The 22,903-nt window shown below is 43.3% G+C and overlaps 1 protein-coding gene and 1 non-coding gene across 3 annotated transcripts in view; both read left to right on the top strand.

The window, feature by feature from the left end:
* Positions 1–14,661: 14,661 nt before the first annotated feature.
* On the top strand, positions 14,662–14,743 carry TRNAL-AAG (transfer RNA leucine (anticodon AAG)). The gene has a single exon. It is a non-coding gene; the product is annotated as a tRNA-Leu (tRNA).
* A 3,096-nt stretch (positions 14,744–17,839) lies between these two features.
* Positions 17,840–22,903, top strand: part of kay (transcription factor kayak) — a 60,113-nt gene continuing 55,049 nt past the window's right edge. The window contains exon 1 of one of the 2 annotated variants that reach the window (XM_070099711.1): positions 17,840–18,262. In XM_070099711.1, coding sequence (XP_069955812.1) covers positions 17,927–18,262 — 336 coding nt within the window. In that variant the 5' untranslated portion in view covers positions 17,840–17,926. The remainder of the gene's footprint in view (positions 18,263–22,903) is intronic. The other variant, XM_070099713.1, reaches the window with a different exon arrangement.

The raw sequence follows: 22,903 nt of genomic DNA on the forward strand, positions 1-22,903 counted from the left end.
AGTGTGTGGTTAGCGACAGTCACCACACCAGCTTTGGTGCAGGATACAGTGTGTGGGAAGAGTCACCACGCCAGCTGTGGTGCTGGATACAGTGTGTTGGGAGAGACTGTCGCCACACCAGCTGTGGTGCAGGATACAGTGTGTGTGGATAGACAGTCACCACACCAGCTGTGGTGCAGCATACAGTGTGTGGGGAGAGACAGTCACCACACAAGCTGTGGTGCAGGATACAGTGTGTGGGGAGAGACAATCACCACACCAGCTGTGGTGCAGGATACAGTGTGTGGGAGGAGACAGTCACCACACCAGCTGTGATGCAGGATGCAGTGTGTGGGGAGAGAGAGTCACCACACCAGCTGTGGTGCAGGATACAGTGTGTGGGGAGAGAGAGTCACCACACCAGCTGTGGTGCAGGTACAGTGTGTGGGGTGAGACAGTCACCACACCAGCTGTGGTGCAGAATACAGTGTGTGGGGAGAGAGAGTCACCACACCAGCTGTGGTGCAGGATACAGTGTGTGGGGAGAGAGAGTCACCACACCAGCTGTGGTGCAGGATACAGTGTGTGGGGAGAGACAGTCACCACACCAACTGTGGTGCAGGATACAGTGTGTGGGGAGAGAGAGTCACCACACCAGCTGTGGTGCAGGATACAGTGTGTGGGGAGAGACAGTCACCACACCAGCTGTGGTGCAGGATACAGTGTGTGGGGAGAGACAGTCACCACACCAACTGTGGTGCAGGATACAGTGTGTGGGGAGAGAGAGTCACCACACCAGCTGTGGTGCAGGATACAGTGTGTGGGGAGAGAGAGTCACCACACCAGCTGTGGTGCAGGATACAGTGTGTGGGGAGAGACAGTCACCACACCACACATAAAGGATCACTTGGACAACTAAATATAGATCCCAGGTTACAACCTATACAGATGTGACAGAGTGAACAGGCAAAAGGGGGGGGGGGTGTTGGCCTGTACATTGCAGAGTCACTTGTTTGCACAGAACTGCTTAATGCCTCAAATGATGTAGTGGAAGTTTTAGCAGTAAAGGTCGAGAACCAAAACCTAGTCATTGTGGTAGTCTACAAGCCTCCGGATGCAACCTCCCAGCAATTCCAGGAACAGCTGTTAAAAATTGACCACTGTCTGGAAAATCTTCCAGCTCCTACACCAGCATCTTGCTCCTGAGGGATTTCAACTTAAGGCACCTAAAATGGAGGAATATAGCAAATAATATTGTTGCAGTAATAACACCAGGAGGCAGCTCTGATGAAAACTCACACTCACACGAGCTTTTAAATCTCTGCACAAAATTCAATTTAAACCAGCAAATAATAGAGCCTACTAGACTGGAGAATACACTAGACCTCATCTTCACTAACAATGATGATCTGATAAGAAATGTCACCATATCAAAAACAATATACTCAGATCACAACATAATTGAGGTTCAGACATGTATGCGTGGAGCCCCAGACCGACATAATGAGACTAGTCACGAGGGAGCATTCACCAAATTCAACTTCAATAACAAAAACATAAAGTGGGACCAAGTAAACCAAGTCCTAACCGATATAAGCTGGGAAGATATACTAAGCAACACAGACCCCAACTTATGCCTAGAACAGATTAACTCGGTGGCACTCGATGTATGCACAAGGCTTATTCCTCTAAGAAAAAGGAGGAGTAGATGTAAAATAGAAAGAGACAGGCGCTCCCTTTACAGGCGACGGAAAAGAATAACAGAGCGGCTAAAAGAGGTCAATATATCTGAAATGCGTAGGGAGACACTTAAGCTAAAAGAATCCTTTAGGAGTCAGGAATCGCGGGAAGAACTAAAAGCCATAAATGAAATCGAAAGAAACCCAAAGTACTTCTTCTCCTATGCCAAATCAAAATCGAGAACAACGTCCAGTATTGGGCCCCTACTTAAACAAGATGGGTCCTACACAGATGACAGCAAGGAAATGAGTGAGCTACTCAAGTCCCAATATGACTCAGTTTTTAGCAAGCCGCTAACCAGACTGAGAGTCGAAGATCAAAATGAATTTTTTATGAGAGCCACAAAATTTGATTAACACAAGCCTATCCGATGTTATCCCGACGCCAAATGACTTCGAACAGGCGGTAAATGACATGCCCATGCACTCTGCCCTAGGGCCAGACTCATGGAACTCTGTGTTCATCAAGAACTGCAAGAAGCCCTTATCACGAGCCTTTTCCATCCTATGGAGAGGGAGCATGGACACGGGGGTCGTCCAACAGTTACTAAAAACAACAGACATAGCCCCACTCCACAAAGGGGGCAGTAAAGCAACAGCAAAGAACTACAGACCAATAGCACTAACATCCCATATCATAAAAATCTTTGAAAGGGTCCTAAGAAGCAAGATCACCACCCATCTAGAAACCCATCAGTTACACAACCCAGGGCAACATGGGTTTAGAACAGGTCGCTCCTGTCTGTCTCAACTATTGGATCACTACGACAAGGTCCTAAATGCACTAGAAGACAAAAAGAATGCAGATGTAATATATACAGACTTTGCAAAAGCCTTCGACAAGTGTGACCATGGCGTAATAGCGCACAAAATGCGTGCTAAAGGAATAACAGGAAAAGTCGGTCGATGGATCTATAATTTCCTCACTAACAGAACACAGAGAGTAGTCGTCAACAGAGTAAAGTCCGAGGCAGCTACGGTGAAAAGCTCTGTTCCACAAGGCACAGTACTCGCTCCCATCTTGTTCCTCATCCTCATATCCGACATAGACAAGGATGTCAGCCACAGCACCGTGTCTTCCTTTACAGATGACACCCGAATCTGCATGACAGTGTCTTCCATTGCAGACACTGCAAGGCTCCAGGCGGACATCAACCAAATCTTTCAGTGGGCTGCAGAAAACAATATGAAGTTCAACGATGAGAAATTTCAATTACTCAGATATGGTAAACATGAGGAAATTAAATCTTCATCAGAGTACAAAACAAATTCTGGCCACAAAATAGAGCGAAACACCAACGTCAAAGACCTGGGAGTGATCATGTCGGAGGATCTCACCTTCAAGGACCATAACATTGTATCAATCGCATCTGCTAGAAAAATGACAGGATGGATAATGAGAACCTTCAAAACTAGGGAGGCCAAGCCCATGATGACACTCTTCAGGTCACTTGTTCTATCTAGGCTGGAATATTGCTGCACACTAACAGCACCTTTCAAGGCAGGTGAAATTGCCGACCTAGAAAATGTACAGAGAACTTTCACGGCGCGCATAACGGAGATAAAACACCTCAATTACTGGGAGCGCTTGAGGTTCCTAAACCTGTATTCCCTGGAACGCAGGAGGGAGAGATACATGATTATATACACCTGGAAAATCCTAGAGGGACTAGTACCGAACTTGCACACGAAAATCACTCACTACGAAAGCAAAAGACTTGGCAGACGATGCACCATCCCCCCAATGAAAAGCAGGGGTGTCACTAGCACGTTAAGAGACCATACAATAAGTGTCAGGGGCCCGAGACTGTTCAACTGCCTCCCAGCACACATAAGTGGGATTACCAACAGACCCCTGGCAGTCTTCAAGCTGGCACTGGACAAGCACCTAAAGTCAGTTCCTGATCAGCCGGGCTGTGACTCGTACGTTGGTTTGCGTGCAGCCAGCAGCAACAGCCTGGTTGATCAGGCTCTGATCCACCAGGAGGCCTGGTCACAGACCGGGCCGCGGGGGCGTTGACCCCCGGAACTCTCTCCAGGTAAACTCCAGGTAAACACCAGCTGTGGTGCAGGATACAGTGTGTGGGGAGAGAGAGTCACCACACCAGCTGTGGTTGCAGCTCACTGTAAAACTCTCTTATGGTAATGGAATGCTCAGATTTTACGGCTCCCTGGTCGAACAGAAATTATATGAGGTTTGTGTGTGTGTGTGTGTGTGTGTGTGTGTGTGTGTGTGTGTGTGTGTGTGTGTGTGTGTGTGTGTATGTGTGTGTGTGTGTGTGTACTCACCTATTTGTACTCACCTATTTGTGGTTGCAGGGGTCGAGTCTTAGCTCCTGGCCCCTCCTCTTCACCGGTTGCTACTGGGCCCTCTCTCTCCCCGCTCCATGAGCTTTATCAAACCTCGTCTTAAAACTGTGTATGGTTCCTGCCTCCACTACGTCATTTTCTAGGCTATTCCACTGCCTTACAACTCTATGACTGAAGAAATACTTCCTACTATCTCTCTGACTCATTTGTGTCTTCAACTTCCAATTGTGGCCTCTTGTTTCTGTGTCCCCTCCCTGGAACATCCTGTCTTTGTCCACCTTGTCTATTCCACGCAGTATTTTATATGTCGTTATCATGTCTCCCCTGACCCTCCTGTCCTCCAGTGTCGTCAGGCCGATTTCCCTTAATCTTTCTTCATAGGACATTCCCCTTAGCTCTGGAACTAACCTTGTCGCAAACCTTTGTACTTTCTCTAGTTTCTTGACGTGCTTTATCAAGTGCGGGTTCCAAACAGGTGCTGCATACTCCAGTATGGGCCTGACATACACGGTGTACAGTGTCTTGAATGATTCCTTACTAAGGTATCGGAATGCTGTTCTCAGGTTTGCCAGGCGCCCATATGCTGCAGCAGTTATCTGATTGATGTGTGCTTCCGGAGACATGCTCGGTGTTATACTCACCCCAAGATCTTTCTCCTTGAGTGAGGTTTGCAGTCTTTGGCCACCTAGCCTATACTCTGTCTGTGGTCTTCTGTGCCCTTCCCCTATCTTCATGACTTTGCATTTGGCAGGATTAAATTCGAGAAGCCATTTGCTGGACCAGGTGTCCAGTCTGTCCAGGTCTCTTTGAAGTCCTGCCTGGTCCTCATCAGATTTAATTCTCCTCATTAACTTCACATCATCTGCAAACAGGGACACTTCTAAGTCTAACCCTTTCATCATGTCGTTCACATATACCAAAAATAGCACTGGTCCTAGGACCGACCCCTGTGGGACCCCGCTCGTCACAGGTGCCCACTGTGATACATCATTACGTACCATGACTCGTTGTTGCCTCCCTGTCAGGTATTCTCTGATCCATTGCAGTGCCCTTCCTGTTATATGCGCCTGATGCTCTAGCTTCTGCACTAATCTCTTGTGAGGAACTGTGTCAAAGGCCTTCTTGCAGTCCAAGAAGATGCAATCAACCCACCCCTCTCTCTCGTGTCTTACTTCTGTTATTTTATCATAAAACTCCAGAAGGTTTGTGACACAAGATTTGCCTTCCGTGAATCCGTGCTGGTTGGCATTTATACTCTTGTTCCGTTCCAGGTGCTCCACCACTCTCCTCCTGATAATCTTCTCCATAATTTTGCATACTATACACGTCAATGACACAGGTCTATAGTTTAGTGCCTCTTTTCTGTCTCCTTTTTTAAAAATGGGAACTACATTTGCCGTCTTCCATACCTCAGGTAGTTGCCCAGTTTCCAGGGACGTGTTGAAGATTGTGGTAAGTGGCACGCACAACATATCTGCTCCCTCTCTAAGGACCCACGGGGAGATGTTGTCCGGTCCCATTGCCTTTGAGGTATCGATGTCCCTTAGCAGTTTCTTCACCTCCTCCTCATCTGTATGTATGTCGTCCAACACTTGTTGTGTGTGTGTGTGTGTGTGTGTGTGTGTGTGTGTGTGTGTGTATACTCACCTAGTTGTACTCACCTAGTTGAGGTTGCAGGGGTCGAGTCCAAGCTCCTGGCCCCGCCTTTTCACTAGTCGCTACTAGGTCACTCTCCCTGAACCGTGAGCTTTATCATACCTCTGCTTAAAGCTATGTATGGATCCTGCCTCCACTACATCGCTTCCCAAACTATTCCACTTCCTGACTACTCTGTGGCTGAAGAAATACTTCCTAACATCCCTGTGATTCATCTGTGTCTTCAACTTCCAACTGTGTCCCCTTGTTGCTGTGTCCCATCTCTGGAACATCCTGTCTTTGTCCACCTTGTCAATTCCTCTCAGTATTTTGTATGTCGTTATCATGTCCCCCCTACCTCTTATGTGGCCTAACGTACACGGTGTACAGGGTCCTGAACGATTCCTTATTAAGATATCGGAATGCTGTTCTGAGGTTTGCTAGGCGCCCATATGCTGCAGCAGTTATTTGATTTATGTGCGCTTCAGGAGATGTGCCTGGTGTTATACTCACCCCAAGATTTTTTTCCTTGAGTGAGGTTTGTAGTCTCTGACCCTCCCTAGACTGTACTCCGTCTGCGGTCTTCTTTGCCCTTCCCCAATCTTCATGACTTTACACTTGGTGGGGTTGAACTCCAGGAGCCAGTTGCTGGACCAGGTCTGCAGCCTGTCCAGATCCCTTTGCAGTTCTGCCTGGTCTTCGATCGAATGAATTCTTCTCATCAACTTCACGTCATCTGCAAACAGGGACACCTCGGAGTCTATTCCTTCCGTCATGTCGTTCACAAATACCAGAAACAGCACTGGTCCTAGGACTGACCCCTGTGGGACCCCGCTGGTCACAGGTGCCCACCCTGACACCTCTCCACGTGCCGTGACTCCCTGCTGTCTTCCTGACAAGTATTCCCTGATCCATTGTAATGCCTTCCCTGTTATCCCTGCTTGGTCCTCCAGTTTTTGCACCAATCTCTTGTGTGGAACTGTGTCAAACGCCTTCTTGCAGTCCAAGAAAATGCAATCCACCCACCCCTCTCTCTCTTGTCTTACTGCTGTCACAATGTCATAGAACTCCAGTAGGTTTGTGACACAGGATTTCCCATCCCTGAAACCATGTTGGCTGCTGTTGATGAGATCATTCCTTTCTAGGTGTTCCACCACTCTTCTCCTGATAATCTTCTCCATGATTTTGCATACTATACATGTCAGTGACACTGGTCTGTAGTTTAGTGCTTCATGTCTGTCTCCTTTTTCAAAGATTGGGACTACATTTGTTGTCTTCCATGCCTCAGGTAATCTCCCTGTTTCGATAGATGTATTGAATATTGTTGTTAGGGGTACACATAGCGCCTCTGCTCCCTCTCTCAGGACCCATGGAGAGATGTTATCTGGCCCCATTGCCTTTGAGGTATCTAGCTCACTCAGAAGCCTCTTCACTTCTTCCTCGGTTGTGTGTACTGTGTCCAGCACTTGGTGGTGTGCCCCACCTCTCCGTCTTTCTGGAGCCCCTTCTGTCTCCTCTGTGAACACTTCTTTGAATCTCTTGTTGTGTGAGTGTGTGTGTGTGTGTGTACTCACCTAGTTGAGGTTGCAGGGGTCGAGTCCAAGCTCCTGTGTGTGTGTGTGCGTGTGTGTGTGTGTATGTTTGCGTGTGTGTGTGTGTGTGTGTGTGTGTGTGTGTGTGTGTGTGTGTGTGTGTGTGTGTGTGTGTGTGTGTGTGTGTGGTGTGTGTGTGTGTGTGTATGTGTGTATTCACCTAATTGTGGTTGCTGGGGTCGAAACTCAGCCCCTGGCCCCGCCTCTTTGCTGGTGTGCGTATTCACCTAGGTGTTTTCTTATCAGTGCAAAAAATTCAGCTGCATTAACACACGTTTTTTGGCCTACTGAGTCGTGAATCTTGCCGTACCTATTCTTACAACTGTGCATGATGTTTGCATCTACAAGTCTGTCGCCTAACTAACTCCATTTGCTTCCCATCTTGAGGTTATGGCTCATCTGGTCCCCGCATTTCAAACAATCTGTCTCTTCTCAGTTCCTCCTAGTATTTTCTACGTCATGATCAAGTCTACCCTAATCTTGATATTTTTCTCAGAATTCTCAAAATTCAGTTCGTTTTTCCCTCTAATATAGTACACACTCTCAGCTCTGCGACTAATCTGGTTGATAAATTAGACACATGTGCAACTCTTGGGTATCTTTATTGAGGAAACGTTTCGCCACACAGTGGCTTCATCAGTCCATACAAAGGAGAATCTTGAAGAACAGGAGGAGAATGAGGTAATCAGTCCCTCAACCTTGAGTCGATGTGGTCAGTCCATCAATCTTGAATAGAATGTGTCTAATTTATCAACATGTCGGTTCTCTGAACCATTCATCTACAAAGACTAATCTGGTTGTAAATCTTTGGAACTTTTTAGAAGGTTTAGAACCTGTTTCACTAACTGCGTTCCAAGTAGTACAGGTCAAGAGACTTCAACTGTTCCCAGTAATTCAGGTGCTTTATTGTACTTATACATGCAGTGAAATTTCTCTGTATATTCTCCAGGTCTACATTATCGCCCGCCTTGAAAGGGGCCGTTAGTGTGCAGAAATATTCCAGCTTAGAGAGAACAAGTGATGACTTACGAAATCGTAATGACACGATTGCAAACAAACCATACCACGGGTGGGGTTAGAACCCGCGATCAGAGAGTCACAAAACTCCAGTCCGTCGCGTTGGCATCCCTAGTTTTGAAGGTTCTCATTATTCATTGTATCATTTTCCTAACAGATGTTGACTGTCACTGTCGAGGCTTCTCCTGTTGCTCCATTCCACTCCTCACAATCTTCTTTGATTTGATTTTTTTACTTTTCTTTCTTTCTTTCTTCCTCAACGTGCACAACAGCACCAACAGCCTCCAGCTTGTATTTAGTTCCTTCATTATCTTCTCAAATTTCTTTATTGTAATGGGACGGTTAATTTAATTAATTTAATAACTTTATTATGCACCCCATACCAGTGGTGTGGGTGGTGGCCAAGACATTACAGAGGTATATAATGGGTCCAGGACTGGCCAGCAAATTCATGATAGCTAAACAATAGAAATAAGTCACGTTGGCTGAACTTTTTGGGGTTATTCTAGGTAATTTACACATATGCTGCTATGTATGATAATTTATGTAACTGTGTTTATGTGTACCTGAGTAAACTTTCTCATTTATTATTTACATATTTATATCTGGTTACAGTCCTAATGAGTTATTTATAGGACGGGAAAGATGTTCTTTGTAGGTGACTAAGACGTCCTGACATTCACGTCATCTAGCACTGTTGTTTTGCGGTGACTCGAGGACTGACTAGTGTCACCTCAATGGAAATAAGTCACTCTGTCTGACTTTTTTGGGTTATCCTAGGTTCTCTACACATATGCCGCTATGTATGATAATTCTATGTAACTGTATTTGTGTATACTTGAATAAATTTACTTACTTACTTACTTACACCTCATCTATCTCAAATCTGTCAGATTCTGTTGAGGGTCTTACTGTGTTATTGTCATCCTATATCTGATGTTAATTCAAGAGCTTCGTTATACACCCCTTGTTCATCCTGTAGGTGGTAAATATAAGATTACAGAGGCACATATGTCCTGGGGCTGAGTTCTCAAGCAATGGTGATTAACCAATGGTAAAATATGCCGACAAGTATGTGAAGATAAGATAAGATAAGATTTTGTTCGGATTTTTAACCCTACAGGGTTAGCCACCCAGGATAACTCAAGAAAGTCAGTGCGTCATCGAGGACTGTCTGTTTTATTTCCATTGGGGTCCTCAATTTTGTCCCCCAGGATGCGACCCACACCAGTCGACTAACACCCAGGTACCTACTTGCTGCTAGGTGAACAGAACAACAGGTGTAAAGAAACGCGTCGAAATGTTTTTACCCCGCCGGGAATCGAACCCGGGCCCTCCGTGTGTGAAGCGAGAGCCATACAATGCATATTGTGTCTAATTCACAAAGTTACAGTGGTGCCCAAACATCGCTACGTTAGCAGCTCGTCTTCTTGAAAATGGGCCAGGCGTTAGGAAGCTTTCTTACAAGTGTTAGCCATTTAAAATTCTTTACTGAATCGTTTTCTGTGTATACAAAGTAATGAACGTTTTCTATGTAAATTAACAATAGTGACTTATAGACAACAAATCACCACAAGTCCCACCGACTGACTAGTTGATGGAATGAATGTATTAGGTTAGAATTTTCGTGAATAAGAAGACTTTTTTTGGATGATTAGTAATTCAGGATAACCCAAAAAAAAACCCAGGCACTGTGGCTTATTGCAATGGGAGCTCTTTTTAGGCCCTCCCAGGATGCGACCCACAACAGTCTATTAACTCCTAGGAATTATTTTTTCCTGCTGACAGGAGTGCCCCGCCCAGGATTCTACCCAAGTCCTTTCGGTTGTGAGCCTACCTATGCTACTTTAATCTCTCGGCACATAAACACAGATATAAACACCGCTCGGCGAGTTAGTTTTTATTTAGGCTTTGGATACATAAAATAAATTACAATGGTGTTGAGAGAACATACGACGTACAGTAGATATATCGTAGAACAACCCGAGGGAATTTCTCAGTTTCCAACAAACTTGACGTTACTACAGTAACATATGTTATATATGTGTGCGGAAATAAGTCACTTTGTCTGACTTTTATGGGTTATTCTAATATGTCAGTCTGGAGTTTTATGAGTAACCGCGAGTTCTCTCCCCACCCGTGGTATAGTTTATCCTAGATAAATTACACTAAGTATGATAATTGTAATTATGTGTACCTGTGCCTAAATAAAATTACTTTTAGGCTGGTTAGTTGGTTAATGAGGTTTAATTACTTGAAACATTAATACAATAGAAAGAAAATGGTGTAGCATAACTCAGGTACAAGAGAAAACTGAACTTTATTTAACGATTATTTTATTCATGGGGAGCATTAAACCAGCAGGGGTTCATATAGCACAATGAAGAATGGAAGGCGATTAGTTTCGATCCAAGGAATGGGAGGGCTGGTCCAATTCATCGGATCAAAAACCCTTCACCCACGTCCTTGAGAGGGACATTTAAGGGTTAACTATCATAAAATTACGACTCAGTCATCACTCCGAGGTAGTTCAGCATTAATATAATAATAATATTATATCTTTATTTACTACAAGTACATGTACAAGGTATACAGGTCTAGCTGACATCAATGACACTACTATATAGAAAGCCACTTGTTATGCTGAACATTTCGGGCAAATTAGGTCAGTTTTGTCCCAGGATGCGACCCACACCAGTCCACTAATATCCAGGTACTTATTTTACTGATGGGTGAGCGGAGACAACCAGTGTAAAGAAACACGCCAAATGTTTCTACCTTCGCCGGGAATCGAACCCGGGCATCACTATGTGATGTGAGAGTTTGTGCCTACCAGACCACTATTTAAATGAAAATTGTGATATGTATTATTTGTTTTTGATTCATTTTATTCATAATAAAGTAAAATATTACAAATTAAAAACGTATCGGAAAAAAAGGATCCCGATTATATTTTCTTATCTTAAGGAAATAAGTCACTTCGTCTAACATTTTAAAGTAATCTTAAGTAATTCACACATTCGTTACTATGTATGATAATTGTAACTGTATTTATGTGTACCTGTATCTGTATAAACTTACTTAGACCAGTTTACGTATAACTACTGTATTTCTTGCTTGGCTTAAATAAATACATATTATTATTATTATTATTATTATTATTATTATTATTATTATTATTATTATTATTATTATTATTATATGTCACCCACCTCCTGACAACCCTCCTGTGTCACCCACCTCCTGACAACCTCCTGTGTCACCCACCTCCTGACAACCTCCTGTGTCACCCACCTCCTGACAACCTCCTGTGTCACCCACCTCCTGACAACCCTCCTGTGTCACCCACCTCCTGACAACCCTCCTGTGTCACCCACCTCCTGACAACCTCCTGTGTCACCCACCTCCTGACAACCCTCCTGTGTCACCCACCTGTGTCACCCACCTCCTGACAACCATCCTGTGTCACCCACCTCCTGACAACCCTCCTGTGTCACCCACCTCCTGATAACCCTCCTGTGTCACCCACCTCCTGACAACCATCCTGTGTCACCCACCTCCTGACAACCCTCCTGTGTCACCCACCTCATGACAACCCTCCTGTGTCACCCACCTGTGTCACCCACCTCCTGACAACCATCCTGTGTCACCCACCTCCTGACAACCCTCCTGTGTCACCCACCTCCTGACAACCATCCTGTGTCACCCACCTCCTGACAACCCTCCTGTGTCACCCACCTCCTGACAACCCTCCTGTGTCACCCACCTCCTGACAACCCTCCTGTGTCACCCACCTCCTGACAACCCTCCTGTGTCACCCACCTCCTGACAACCCTCCTGTGTCACCCACCTCCTGACAACCTCCTGTGTCACCCACCTCCTGACAACCCTCCTGTGTCACCCACCTGTGTCACCCACCTCCTGACAACCATCCTGTGTCACCCACCTCCTGACAACCCTCCTGTGTCACCCACCTCCTGACAACCCTCCTGTGTCACCCACCTCCTGACAACCCTCCTGTGTCACCCACCTCCTGACAACCCTCCTGTGTCACCCACCTCCTGACAACCCTCCTGTGTCACCCACCTCCTGACAACCCTCCTGTGTCACCCACCTCCTGACAACCTCCTGCGTCACCCACCTCCTGACAACCCTCCTGTGTCACCCACCTGTGTCACCCACCTCCTGACAACCATCCTGTGTCACCCACCTCCTGACAACCTCCTGTGTCACCCACCTCCTGACAACCATCCTGTGGCACCCACCTCCTGACAACCCTCCTGTGTCACCCACCTCCTGACAACCCTCCTGTGTCACCCACCTCCTGACAACCCTGTGTCACCCACCTCCTGACAACCTGCTGTGTCACCCACCTGTGTCACCCACCTCCTGACAACCATCCTGTGTCACCCACCTCCTGACAACCCTCCTGTGTCACCCACCTGTGTCACCCACCTCCTGACAACCATCCTGTGTCACCCACCTCCTGACAACCCTCCTGTGTCACCCACCTCCTGACAACCCTCCTGTGTCACCCACCTCCTGACAACCCTGTGTCACCCACCTCCTGATAACCTGCTGTGTCACCCACCTCCTGACAACCTGCTGTGTCCCCCACCTCCTGACAACCTGCTGTGTCACCCACCTCCTGACAACCCTCCTGTGTCACCCACCTCCTGACAACTTCCTGTGTCACCCACCTCCTGTGTCATCCATCAACAGAGAACCTCCTGAGACACCCACCTCCAGACAGTCTCCTGAGTCACCCACCTCCAGAGAACCTCCTAAGTCACCCACCTCCAGAGAACCTCTTAAGTCATTCATGAGTGACTCAGGACACCACGTCAACTGAAGACTCGCTGTGAGTCAGCTACAGGGTGCTGTGTCTGAGACGATTGTAACTAATTGTTGCATCACTTGTATTGAGAAGACTCACCGTGCCCTTGTCAGCGGGTGCTATAGCTGTATACCGCGCTATATAGGGCTATACGTATACTGTACCGTGCCCTTGTCAGCTCCGTATACGGTACTCCACCTGACCCAAGGAAGACTCACCTGACCCAAGGAAGACTCACCGTGCCCTTGTCAGCGGCTGCCCGCGCTATAGGGCCGTATACGGTACTCCACCTGACCCAAGGAAGACTCACCGTGACCTTATCAGCGGCTGCCCGCGCTATAGGGCCGTATACGGTACTCCACCTGACCCAAGGAAGACTCACTGTGCCCTTGTCAGCGGCTGCCGCGCTATACGGTACTCCACCTGACCCAAGGAAGACTCACCGTGCCCTTGTCAGCGGCTGCCCGCGCTATAGGGCCGTATACGGTACTCCACCTGACCCAAGGAAGACTCACCGTGCCCTTGTCAGCGGCTGCCCGCGCTATAGGGCCGTATACGGTACTCCACCTGACCCAAGGAAGACTCATTGTGCCCTTGCTCTAGGGTTGTCCCTGTCATAGGGCTGTAAATAGTACCTGACCTGACGTAAATACTGTGCATATTAAGGGACTTTCTACATGTACACCTAAATGTCATTCACCTCTGTACAAACATTGTATCACGCTGAAATAAAAATCTTTAATCTAAAGAAGACTCATCGTGCCTGTGTCATAGAGTTGTCCCTGCGATAGAGCTGTAAACGGTACTCTACTAGACCCGAAGTTGACTCACCGTGCCCTTGTCATAGGGCTGCCCCTGTCAAAGAGATGGAAACGATACATCACTTGTACAAACATCGACACTTCTCGGGAACCAGTGTCGGGTCACCATCTGGCGAATATGTTATCATCAGCAGTGTCTTCCACACCGGGTCACTACAGAGAAGATCCAGGTCCAGGTCCACCTAGCGAGCCTACTTGTACCTAAATAAACTTCGAAGTCTGTGTTTTTCAGTGTATATAGTATGTGCTGAGTTTACCTCATTTTCTATTTCAGGAACAAGTTACACGTAACCTTAGTGACCCTCGTATAGTCAATACTCTTCAAATTCATATTTTTATTTCTTTGCCTAGTATACAATGAGTGATTTACATGTTATTAAAATACTGTTAAGCAGAAAGTCACTAGCATACCTGAGTATTTCGATCTTTAAGTTTATCTCATTACAATTTACAGTTCTGGGTTATTTACAGTTGCCTTACATAGTAACATATATGTAAATTATCTTCTATAGCCCCTCCCCCCAAAAAATCAATGACTTATTTCCATTGGGGTCCTTGATTTCTAGCGGTCACCTATTTAATTACTAGCCAGGCCCAACTATACTTAACCAGACTATCGGAAGATCACATGACAAAGTACATTTTAATATCTCATATAAATAATGTAAATGAAGCCAATGTTATTAATGGTGGGGAGTATAAAAGGAGTGTGAGTGGCGAGTGTTGGGTCAGGTAGCGTGGCCGAGTGGTCTAAGGCGCTGGTTTAAGGCACCAGTCTCTTCGGAGGCGTGGGTTCGAATCCCACCGCTGCCATTACCTTTTTCTTATTTCTTACTCTTTCACAGTTAATTAATTAATTAATAATAATCTTTATTTTTTACATGTATAAGGTATACATGCTTAAATGACTAATAATACTAATAATTTTTATTTTTACGAGTACATGTACAAGGTATACAAGTCTACCTGACATCACTGACATACTACTATATAGAAACCTGCTTGTTATGCTGAGCATTTCGGGTAAATTATGTCACTGTTGTCCCCAGGATGCGACCCACACCAGTCAACTAACACCCAGGTACCTATTTACTGCTGGGTGAACATGAACAGCAGGTGTCTTAAGGAAACACGTGCTGTTTCCAACCGTACCGGGGATCGACTCCCGGACCTCAGTGTGTGAACTGAATGGGCTTCCAATCGAACTTTAAAGCCTATCGCCTGCACGAGGATTGTTAAGGTTGTATGTCACCTGTTCACTTCCAATCTGTGTATATACACAGAGAGAAATACACTTCTCGGTGTATATACATCCTGTTTCCCGGAGTTTATATGACACATGACAGGAAACTCATGACGTGTGACTGGATATGACACAACGCTAAATGTTTTGCACTCTGGCATTTATCTCTAATAAACTTATTTAAAGTTACACACAAGTACAGTTATGCAAATTTAGGTGATTACAATTATCATACATACCAACAAATGTGTAAACTGTCTTTTCAGGTCATCGCTGATTCGTCTCGTTTCAAGAATCAGCTTAAAGTTGGTCTGATCAATACACCAACACTGCCACACCAGGAAGAAACTGCTAAGTTACGTTCCAGGAATTATGGAATTGTGCCCAAATATTTCCTGGAACTTATCGCCATGTGAAGGGGAGAATCCTGGTAGAGGCGGTGCCAGGGGTCGCTAGACGCAGTACCTCCAGAGTCAGGCGTTATTCCCCTTAAAGAGGGATATATACACAGAGGAATGGGATATCTATTTTATATATATACACCGAAAAGGGTGCATATTGGTATATATACACCGAGAGGTGTGTATCTCGGTACATATGCACCGAAAGGTGTGTATCTGTATATATGTATACACCGAAAAGTGTCTGTTGATATATGTACACCGAGAGGTGTGTATAGCTATCGGTGTATATAAGCTGAGAGGTATCTCTTATTGTATATATACCGAGAGCTGTATATACACTGAGCTTATTACGTTTATGAGGGAGCGCTAATCCCGTAGGGATCATACAGTGCCTGGGGGATCGGGAGGCAATCATATTTGATCCGAGGAAAGAGGGAGTAGAGTCCTTCAACAAGCTGAGGTCCTCTGATAAGCCTGACTTTCACTGGTAGGCCCCGCCCACATGTAACCACGTCTTCTATTGCTGTCTCCCTACTCCTTCCACTGGCCTCCACTATAAATGGTTCCGTTTTCATTTCTCTGTAATAGAGTCGCCCTCGAGTGGGCGAAACGTCTTCCCAATAAGGATATCCTAGTGTTGCCCGGATGGTTTGGTCATCAGTCCTTTACCAGCATCAAGTTACTCGTCATGAAGGGTGATTTTTCCACTGGGGTCCCATATTAATGCATACTTCTGTTATACATATATCAAAAATAACTTTCTATAACAGCTCTTCCGAAATTATTATTGTAATACTAGTATTGATGGTGGTAGTAATCAGTAGTAATAGTGTAGTAGTAGTGATGGTGGTAGTAGTAGTAGTGATGGTGGTAGTAGTAGTAGTGATGGTGGAAGTAGTAGTAGTGATGGTGGTAGTAGTAGTAGTGATGGTGGTAGTAGTAGTAGTGATGGTGGTAGTAGTAGTAGATTTTATATTGAATTTTCTTAACTGTGCTATACCAAGAATAACACTACGGGAAGGATGGTATGGATAGTGTGCGTTTCTTTAGTTGCTGGATGTGGCTAGTAACTGAATAGGTGACCGAAGGACACACCACACCATACCCAGTTGAGAACAGAGCAGGGTACTGACCAGTTGTTGTGAGAACCTTCAGCTGGGCACCCGTCACCCACACACCTCCTACCAGCCCACATAATGTGTAGACACACATGCTGTACACAGAGGTCACCCATTTAGTTAATGACCAAACCTAACGAGGCTTGGCCTGAAAAAACGAGCGTCACTGTGAACACGTCCTACCAGCCTATGTACATTATGTATATAAGCGTACCCAGCAACGAAGAACTGTGGCCAGAAGGTGTGATTCGACCCCTGCAACCATAAATGGGTGAATACACACGATAAAGTTCATGGAGCAGGGAGAGAGTGGACCTAGCAGCGACCAGCAAGGAAGTGGAGCCAGGAGCTGTGAATCGACCCCTGCAATCACAAATAGGTGAGTATACACACAGACACATACATGGGTGAGCACGCAGACAGACATACATAGGTGAGTACACACAGCGGTCACCCATCTAGTTATTGAACAAACTCAACAAGGTTTGTCCTAACAGAGTGAGCGATGCTCACACTGTGTGTACATTTAAGGAGTTGATGGTGTAAGCACACTGGGTGGAGACCCTGAATATCATTCCTCTTGTTTTTTTTTTTTTTACTTCGTACTTTGACTTATCTTATATTTTTTTTTTTTAGTTTTATCACATTTCTGAGTGACAGTAATTTTTTCCTTAATAATGGGGATTTTCTGCCCCAGGAAGCGGGGTAACTCACCTATTCTGGGTACTGATCAGATTTTTGTGTTTTCATGTTACAATTAGTGAAGTTATTAATCTGTGCGTATATGTAATTAGTGAATGATATTGTTCCGTATGACGTCACTGGTCACATGACGAGCCGAGTTGACGTTGGTTTCTATATTTAGGTGAGTGTGACGTCACTGAGGGCGGGCTCATGTGGGCGGAGTTTCACCGCTACGTTTCGTATTATTTCGTCGTCCCCGCCTTAAATAACACCTTATTATTAACATACCCCTGGGTAATGAACGTTATTAATGTTAGGGTTCAATTTCCTGGGGGCTTAGAAGGGTTTCTGTAAGAGTAAATGTGAAATATAAGGGTTTAGAAGGGGGTTGTGTGGGTGATTGATCAATGTGTTGTGGGTGGAGGTGAGGCTGGACGCTGACACACCAACATATAGGAGTCAGTCCCCGGCTGGAGCCAGGCAGTGTATGAGTCATCGCAGGAGGGGGAGGAGTCGATCCAACGTTTCAGAGTGACGCCACCACCCCATGTTAGTCAGCCAGGCACCCCAGGTGACGAGAAGGAAATTCTGGGTGCGTGAGGCTAAGCCAGCAGCAGCAGCAAGGCCAAGCATGTTCACTCGGGCACAAGCCACCGTCACTACCACCTCGGCCGCCACCATCAAACCTCTTGCCACATCAGTGCCGCATACCACAGCTTCCGTCAGCAGTGGCAGTACCACGCACACATCCGTCACCAGTGACGTAGTGCCGAGTTTAAGCTTGACAATAACAGCTGTGACGAGTTTATCTGAGAGTGGACTAGTGTGCAGCAGCAGTGGACTGACACCAGTGCTAGACACGCCTACTATCACTAACTTAGTGGTGAGTACCACACTTTAAACTCTTCCTAGGTGTAACTCTAGTAACTAAGTGAGTAGTCATTGCTTAATTATGTTGATTAACTGTTTATTTACCAGACTGGCGCCTGAGTAAGGCATTCGTTGAAAGATAAGGCAGTATAATGATGATTTACCAACAGATGCCACCCCTTCACGTCAAACAATTGAACGTGCTATCGCGAAATTTTTAGTGACTTGTATTAACAACTGTGCAGTTGCTTAAGTAATTAAATAGTAATGGTGAAAAGTCTGCTGGTATATGTAGTGTTTCTCTAACACATCGTGTACGACTTTTTTTTTCCTCAACAAAGAGGTCTTGAAGAGCTTAAGTGCGTTGCCAAACGTACGATTCGTCTGGTTTAGTGCAAAATAATTATATATTAAATATATTTGCATTGCTTGTTATATTTAAGATTTATTATTTTATTAACGGTTGATATTAGAGAATTTGAAAAAATAAGGGAGATTAAAAATAGAAAAATCTCATGATTACTAACCACTTGTCTCTGGACATCAGTGACATTATTGCAACAGAGGTGAGCAGCTAAGTACCTGTAGAAGTCATCAATGTTGCATGTTGTCACTCCCATGTTGGTGTGAAAAAGTGGTTGCAAGGTGTGCAGTGCTAGTTAGACAATGTTGTGCTGGATACTGTATAAACAGGGTGGGGCGTGGGTTGCCAGGTGTTACTGCTGTAGCTACTTCAAGGAGGGTGTCTCCATGCCCCTCTGGGGCTCTTCATCCAAGGAAAAAGTGATACCTTTCCACCCCTTTTTTTTTGCATAGCAGGCCTGATTATCACCAATTTCTTCCCCCCTCCCCAGGTGGTGTATGAGTAAGGGTTTAGCGCTTCGCCATGAGCAAAATATGCGGTCCACGACAATCAATAGTCACCATTGTCCAGAGTAACTCAGACGAAAATTATGGCGACATCAGTACAAAACATGTATATGTGTAATATATATATATATATATATATATATATATATATATATATATATATATATATATATATATATATATATATATATATATATATATATATATATATATATATATATATATATATATATATATATATATATATATATATATATATATATATATATATATATATATATATATATATATATATATATATATATATATATATTTATATATATATATATATATATATATATATTTATATATATATATATAAAATGTATATATATATATATAAAATGTATATATATGTATGTACATGTATATATAATTGTGTATATACACACGTACGTGCACATGTTTTAAGTACATTTGGTTCACCCAGTTTAATTAAAATACTAGTCTTGAAAACCCTAGTGACCTGACTTGACACTGGCTGTCTACTTATCTCCCACCACCTGGGATATGGTTCGAGTCTGAATACCTTCCATACCCCCCCCCCCTCCTCACAGGTGCTGTATAATGCCTAGGCCCTAGGGGTTTAGCGCTCCTCATGATAATACGGGAGGACAAAGTTTGAAGTAAATAATGTGCTTCTACATCGTGTTTGTGATACAAACATATTAAACATTAATGTTATAAAAGCTTGACAGTACCATAAATACGTACAGGGATAAAATAGAACAGGAATTTAGTAATGGATACAGTTCACATCAGGCTGTTAGATAAGAAACATAGGCAACGGTTAGGTGTCCTTATTTCGAATCAAGGCGTTTTCTGTTTTGTACAATAAAGGTATAAGATACCTAACTGTTGCATGTGTCTTACCTAACAACCTAGGTCTAGTCCTGGGTGAGGCGGCACGTGTAGAAGAGTTTTTAATTCCTTTCCTAAAATATTGGATATTATAAATAACTGATTCGTGTCAGTATTAAGCAAAACATTACGATTCATACCAGATTATTTGTAAATAGTTCATTATCACTGGAACTAGCAGAGCTATCATAGCTTTGGTGGCCAGTCTTTGTACCCATACCCAGAGGATGGGTATGGGGTAGATGATAAAGCTTTTAAACCAACTCCCACTGTTTATCTGAGAGCAGATAACCAGCAGTTTGATTAACTGTTGTAGCTGATATCCCGAGAAAGCACGCAAAAGGGATCGTAATGGAAATACGCCATACTTCTTGTCAGGGAGGTAACCTGGGTTACTAACCTTCGTAGGTTACTAATTCTAATAACCTTCAGCTCATATATATATATATATATATATATATATATATATATATATATATATATATATATATATATATATATAGAAATTGTCGTGCCGAATATGTAAAACTGGTCAATTAGCAAGAACTCATTTAAAATTAAATCCTTTCTAAAATTTTCTCATATACGTTTAAAGATATATTTTTTCATTAATGTTAATGTAAAAGCTTATAATTTTGCACCAAAAGAATCTTAGAAAACTTACCTAACCTTATTATAACAAAAACAATTTATTTTAGCCTAACCCAACTAAATATATTTTAGATTTGTTTACAGTAATTTAATACTTAACAAACACAGTGAAATATATTTTTTTCGTTAGGTTCAGAATGATTTTGGCGAAATTATTGCATACACAAATTTTCGCTTGTCCTATATGACAAGATTAGCGTTGCTATTTAAGCCAAGATCGCAAGTTCTGCCTATTCGGCACGACACACACACACACACACACACACACACACACACACACACACACACACACACACACACACACACACACACACACACACACACACACACACACACACACACACACACACACACACACACAACACACACACACACACACACACACACACACACACACACACACACACACACACACACACACACACACACACACAGTAACAAGGGGACACAGTTGGAAGCTGAAGACACAGATGAATCACAGGGATGTTAGGAAGTATTTCTTCAGCCACAGAGTAGTCAGTAAGTGGAATAGTTTGGGAAGCGATGTAGTGGAGGCAGGATCCATACATCTTTAAGCAGAGGTATGATAAAGCTCACGGCTCAGGGAAAGTGACCTAGTAGCGATCAGTGAAGAGGTGGAGCCAGGAGCTCGGACTCGACCCCCGCAACCTCAACTAGGTGAGTACACACACACACACACACACACACACACACACACACACACACACACACACATACACACATTATATATACATACACATATATATATATAATATATATATATATATATATATATATATATATATATATATATATATATATATATGTCGTGCCGAATAGGCAGAACTTGCGATCTTGGCTTAAATAGCAACGTTCATCTTGCCATATAGGACAAGTGAAAATTTGTGTATGCAATAATTTCGCCAAAATCATTCTGAACCTAACGAAAAAAATATATTTCACTGTGTTTGTTTAGTATTAAATTATTGTAAACAAATCTAAAATATATTTAGTTGGGTTAGGCTAAAATAAATTGTTCTTGTTATAATAAGGTTAGGTAAGTTTTCTAAGATTCTTTTGGTCCAAAATTAAAAATTTTTACATTAACATTAATGAAAAAAATATATCTTTAAACGTATTAGAGAAAATTTCAGAAAGGACTTAATTTTAAACGAGTTCTTGCTAATTGACCAGTTTTACATATTCGGCACGACATATATATAATATATATATATATATATATATATATATATATATATATATATATATATTTACCTGGAGAGAGTTCCGGGGGTCAACGCCCCCGCGGCCCGGCCTGTGACCAGGCCTAATATATATATATATATATATATATATATATATATATATATATATATATATATATATATATATATATATATATATATATATAGGCCTGGTCACAGGCCGGGCCGCGGGGGCGTTGACCCCCGGAACTCTCTCCAGGTAAATATATATATATATATATATATATATAATATATATATATCTCGTGCCGAATAGGTAAAACTTACGATTTTGGCTTAAATAGCAACGCTCTTCTTGACAAATAAGGCAAGCGAAAGTGTGTGCAATATTTTCGCAAAAAATCATTCTGAACGTAACGAAAAAAATATATATTTCATTGTGTTTGTTTATTATTAAATTATTGTAAACTTATCTAAAATATATCTAGTTGGATCAGGCTAAATTAAATTTCGCTTATAATATTGATAGGTAAGTTTTCTAAGGTGCTTTTGGTACCAAATTATTAATTTTTACATTAACCTAATAAAAAAATTTTAAACGTATAAGAGAAAATTTTAGAAAGGACTTAATTTTAAACGAGTTCTTGCTAATTGACTAATTTTAGCTATTCGACACACACACACACACACACACGTATATATAAATGTGTGTGTGTGTGTGTGTGTGTGTGTGTGTGTGTGTGTGTGTGTGTGTGTGTGTGTTTATTATACTCCTTCAAGTATGGGACCATATTGTAGGTACAGTATATGGTCCCATTATCCAAGCATTCCCTTTCATTCATAGCGTTGCAGGCAAGAGTTAATGGATGTGTAGACCACCCCTTTAAATTGGAACTAAAATACTTCAGGAATAAGAACTATTAAAAAAATAAACAGAAAAGTATACTGTTTGAGGAATTTAATCGTAAATTTGTAAGATTTGCCCGTCATCCTTCATCTTTCAGCCCAGAGCACAAGCGTGTCGTCTC

Source organism: Cherax quadricarinatus, chromosome 68, assembly GCF_038502225.1.
Source record: "Cherax quadricarinatus isolate ZL_2023a chromosome 68, ASM3850222v1, whole genome shotgun sequence".
Lineage (NCBI taxonomy): Eukaryota > Metazoa > Arthropoda > Malacostraca > Decapoda > Parastacidae > Cherax > Cherax quadricarinatus.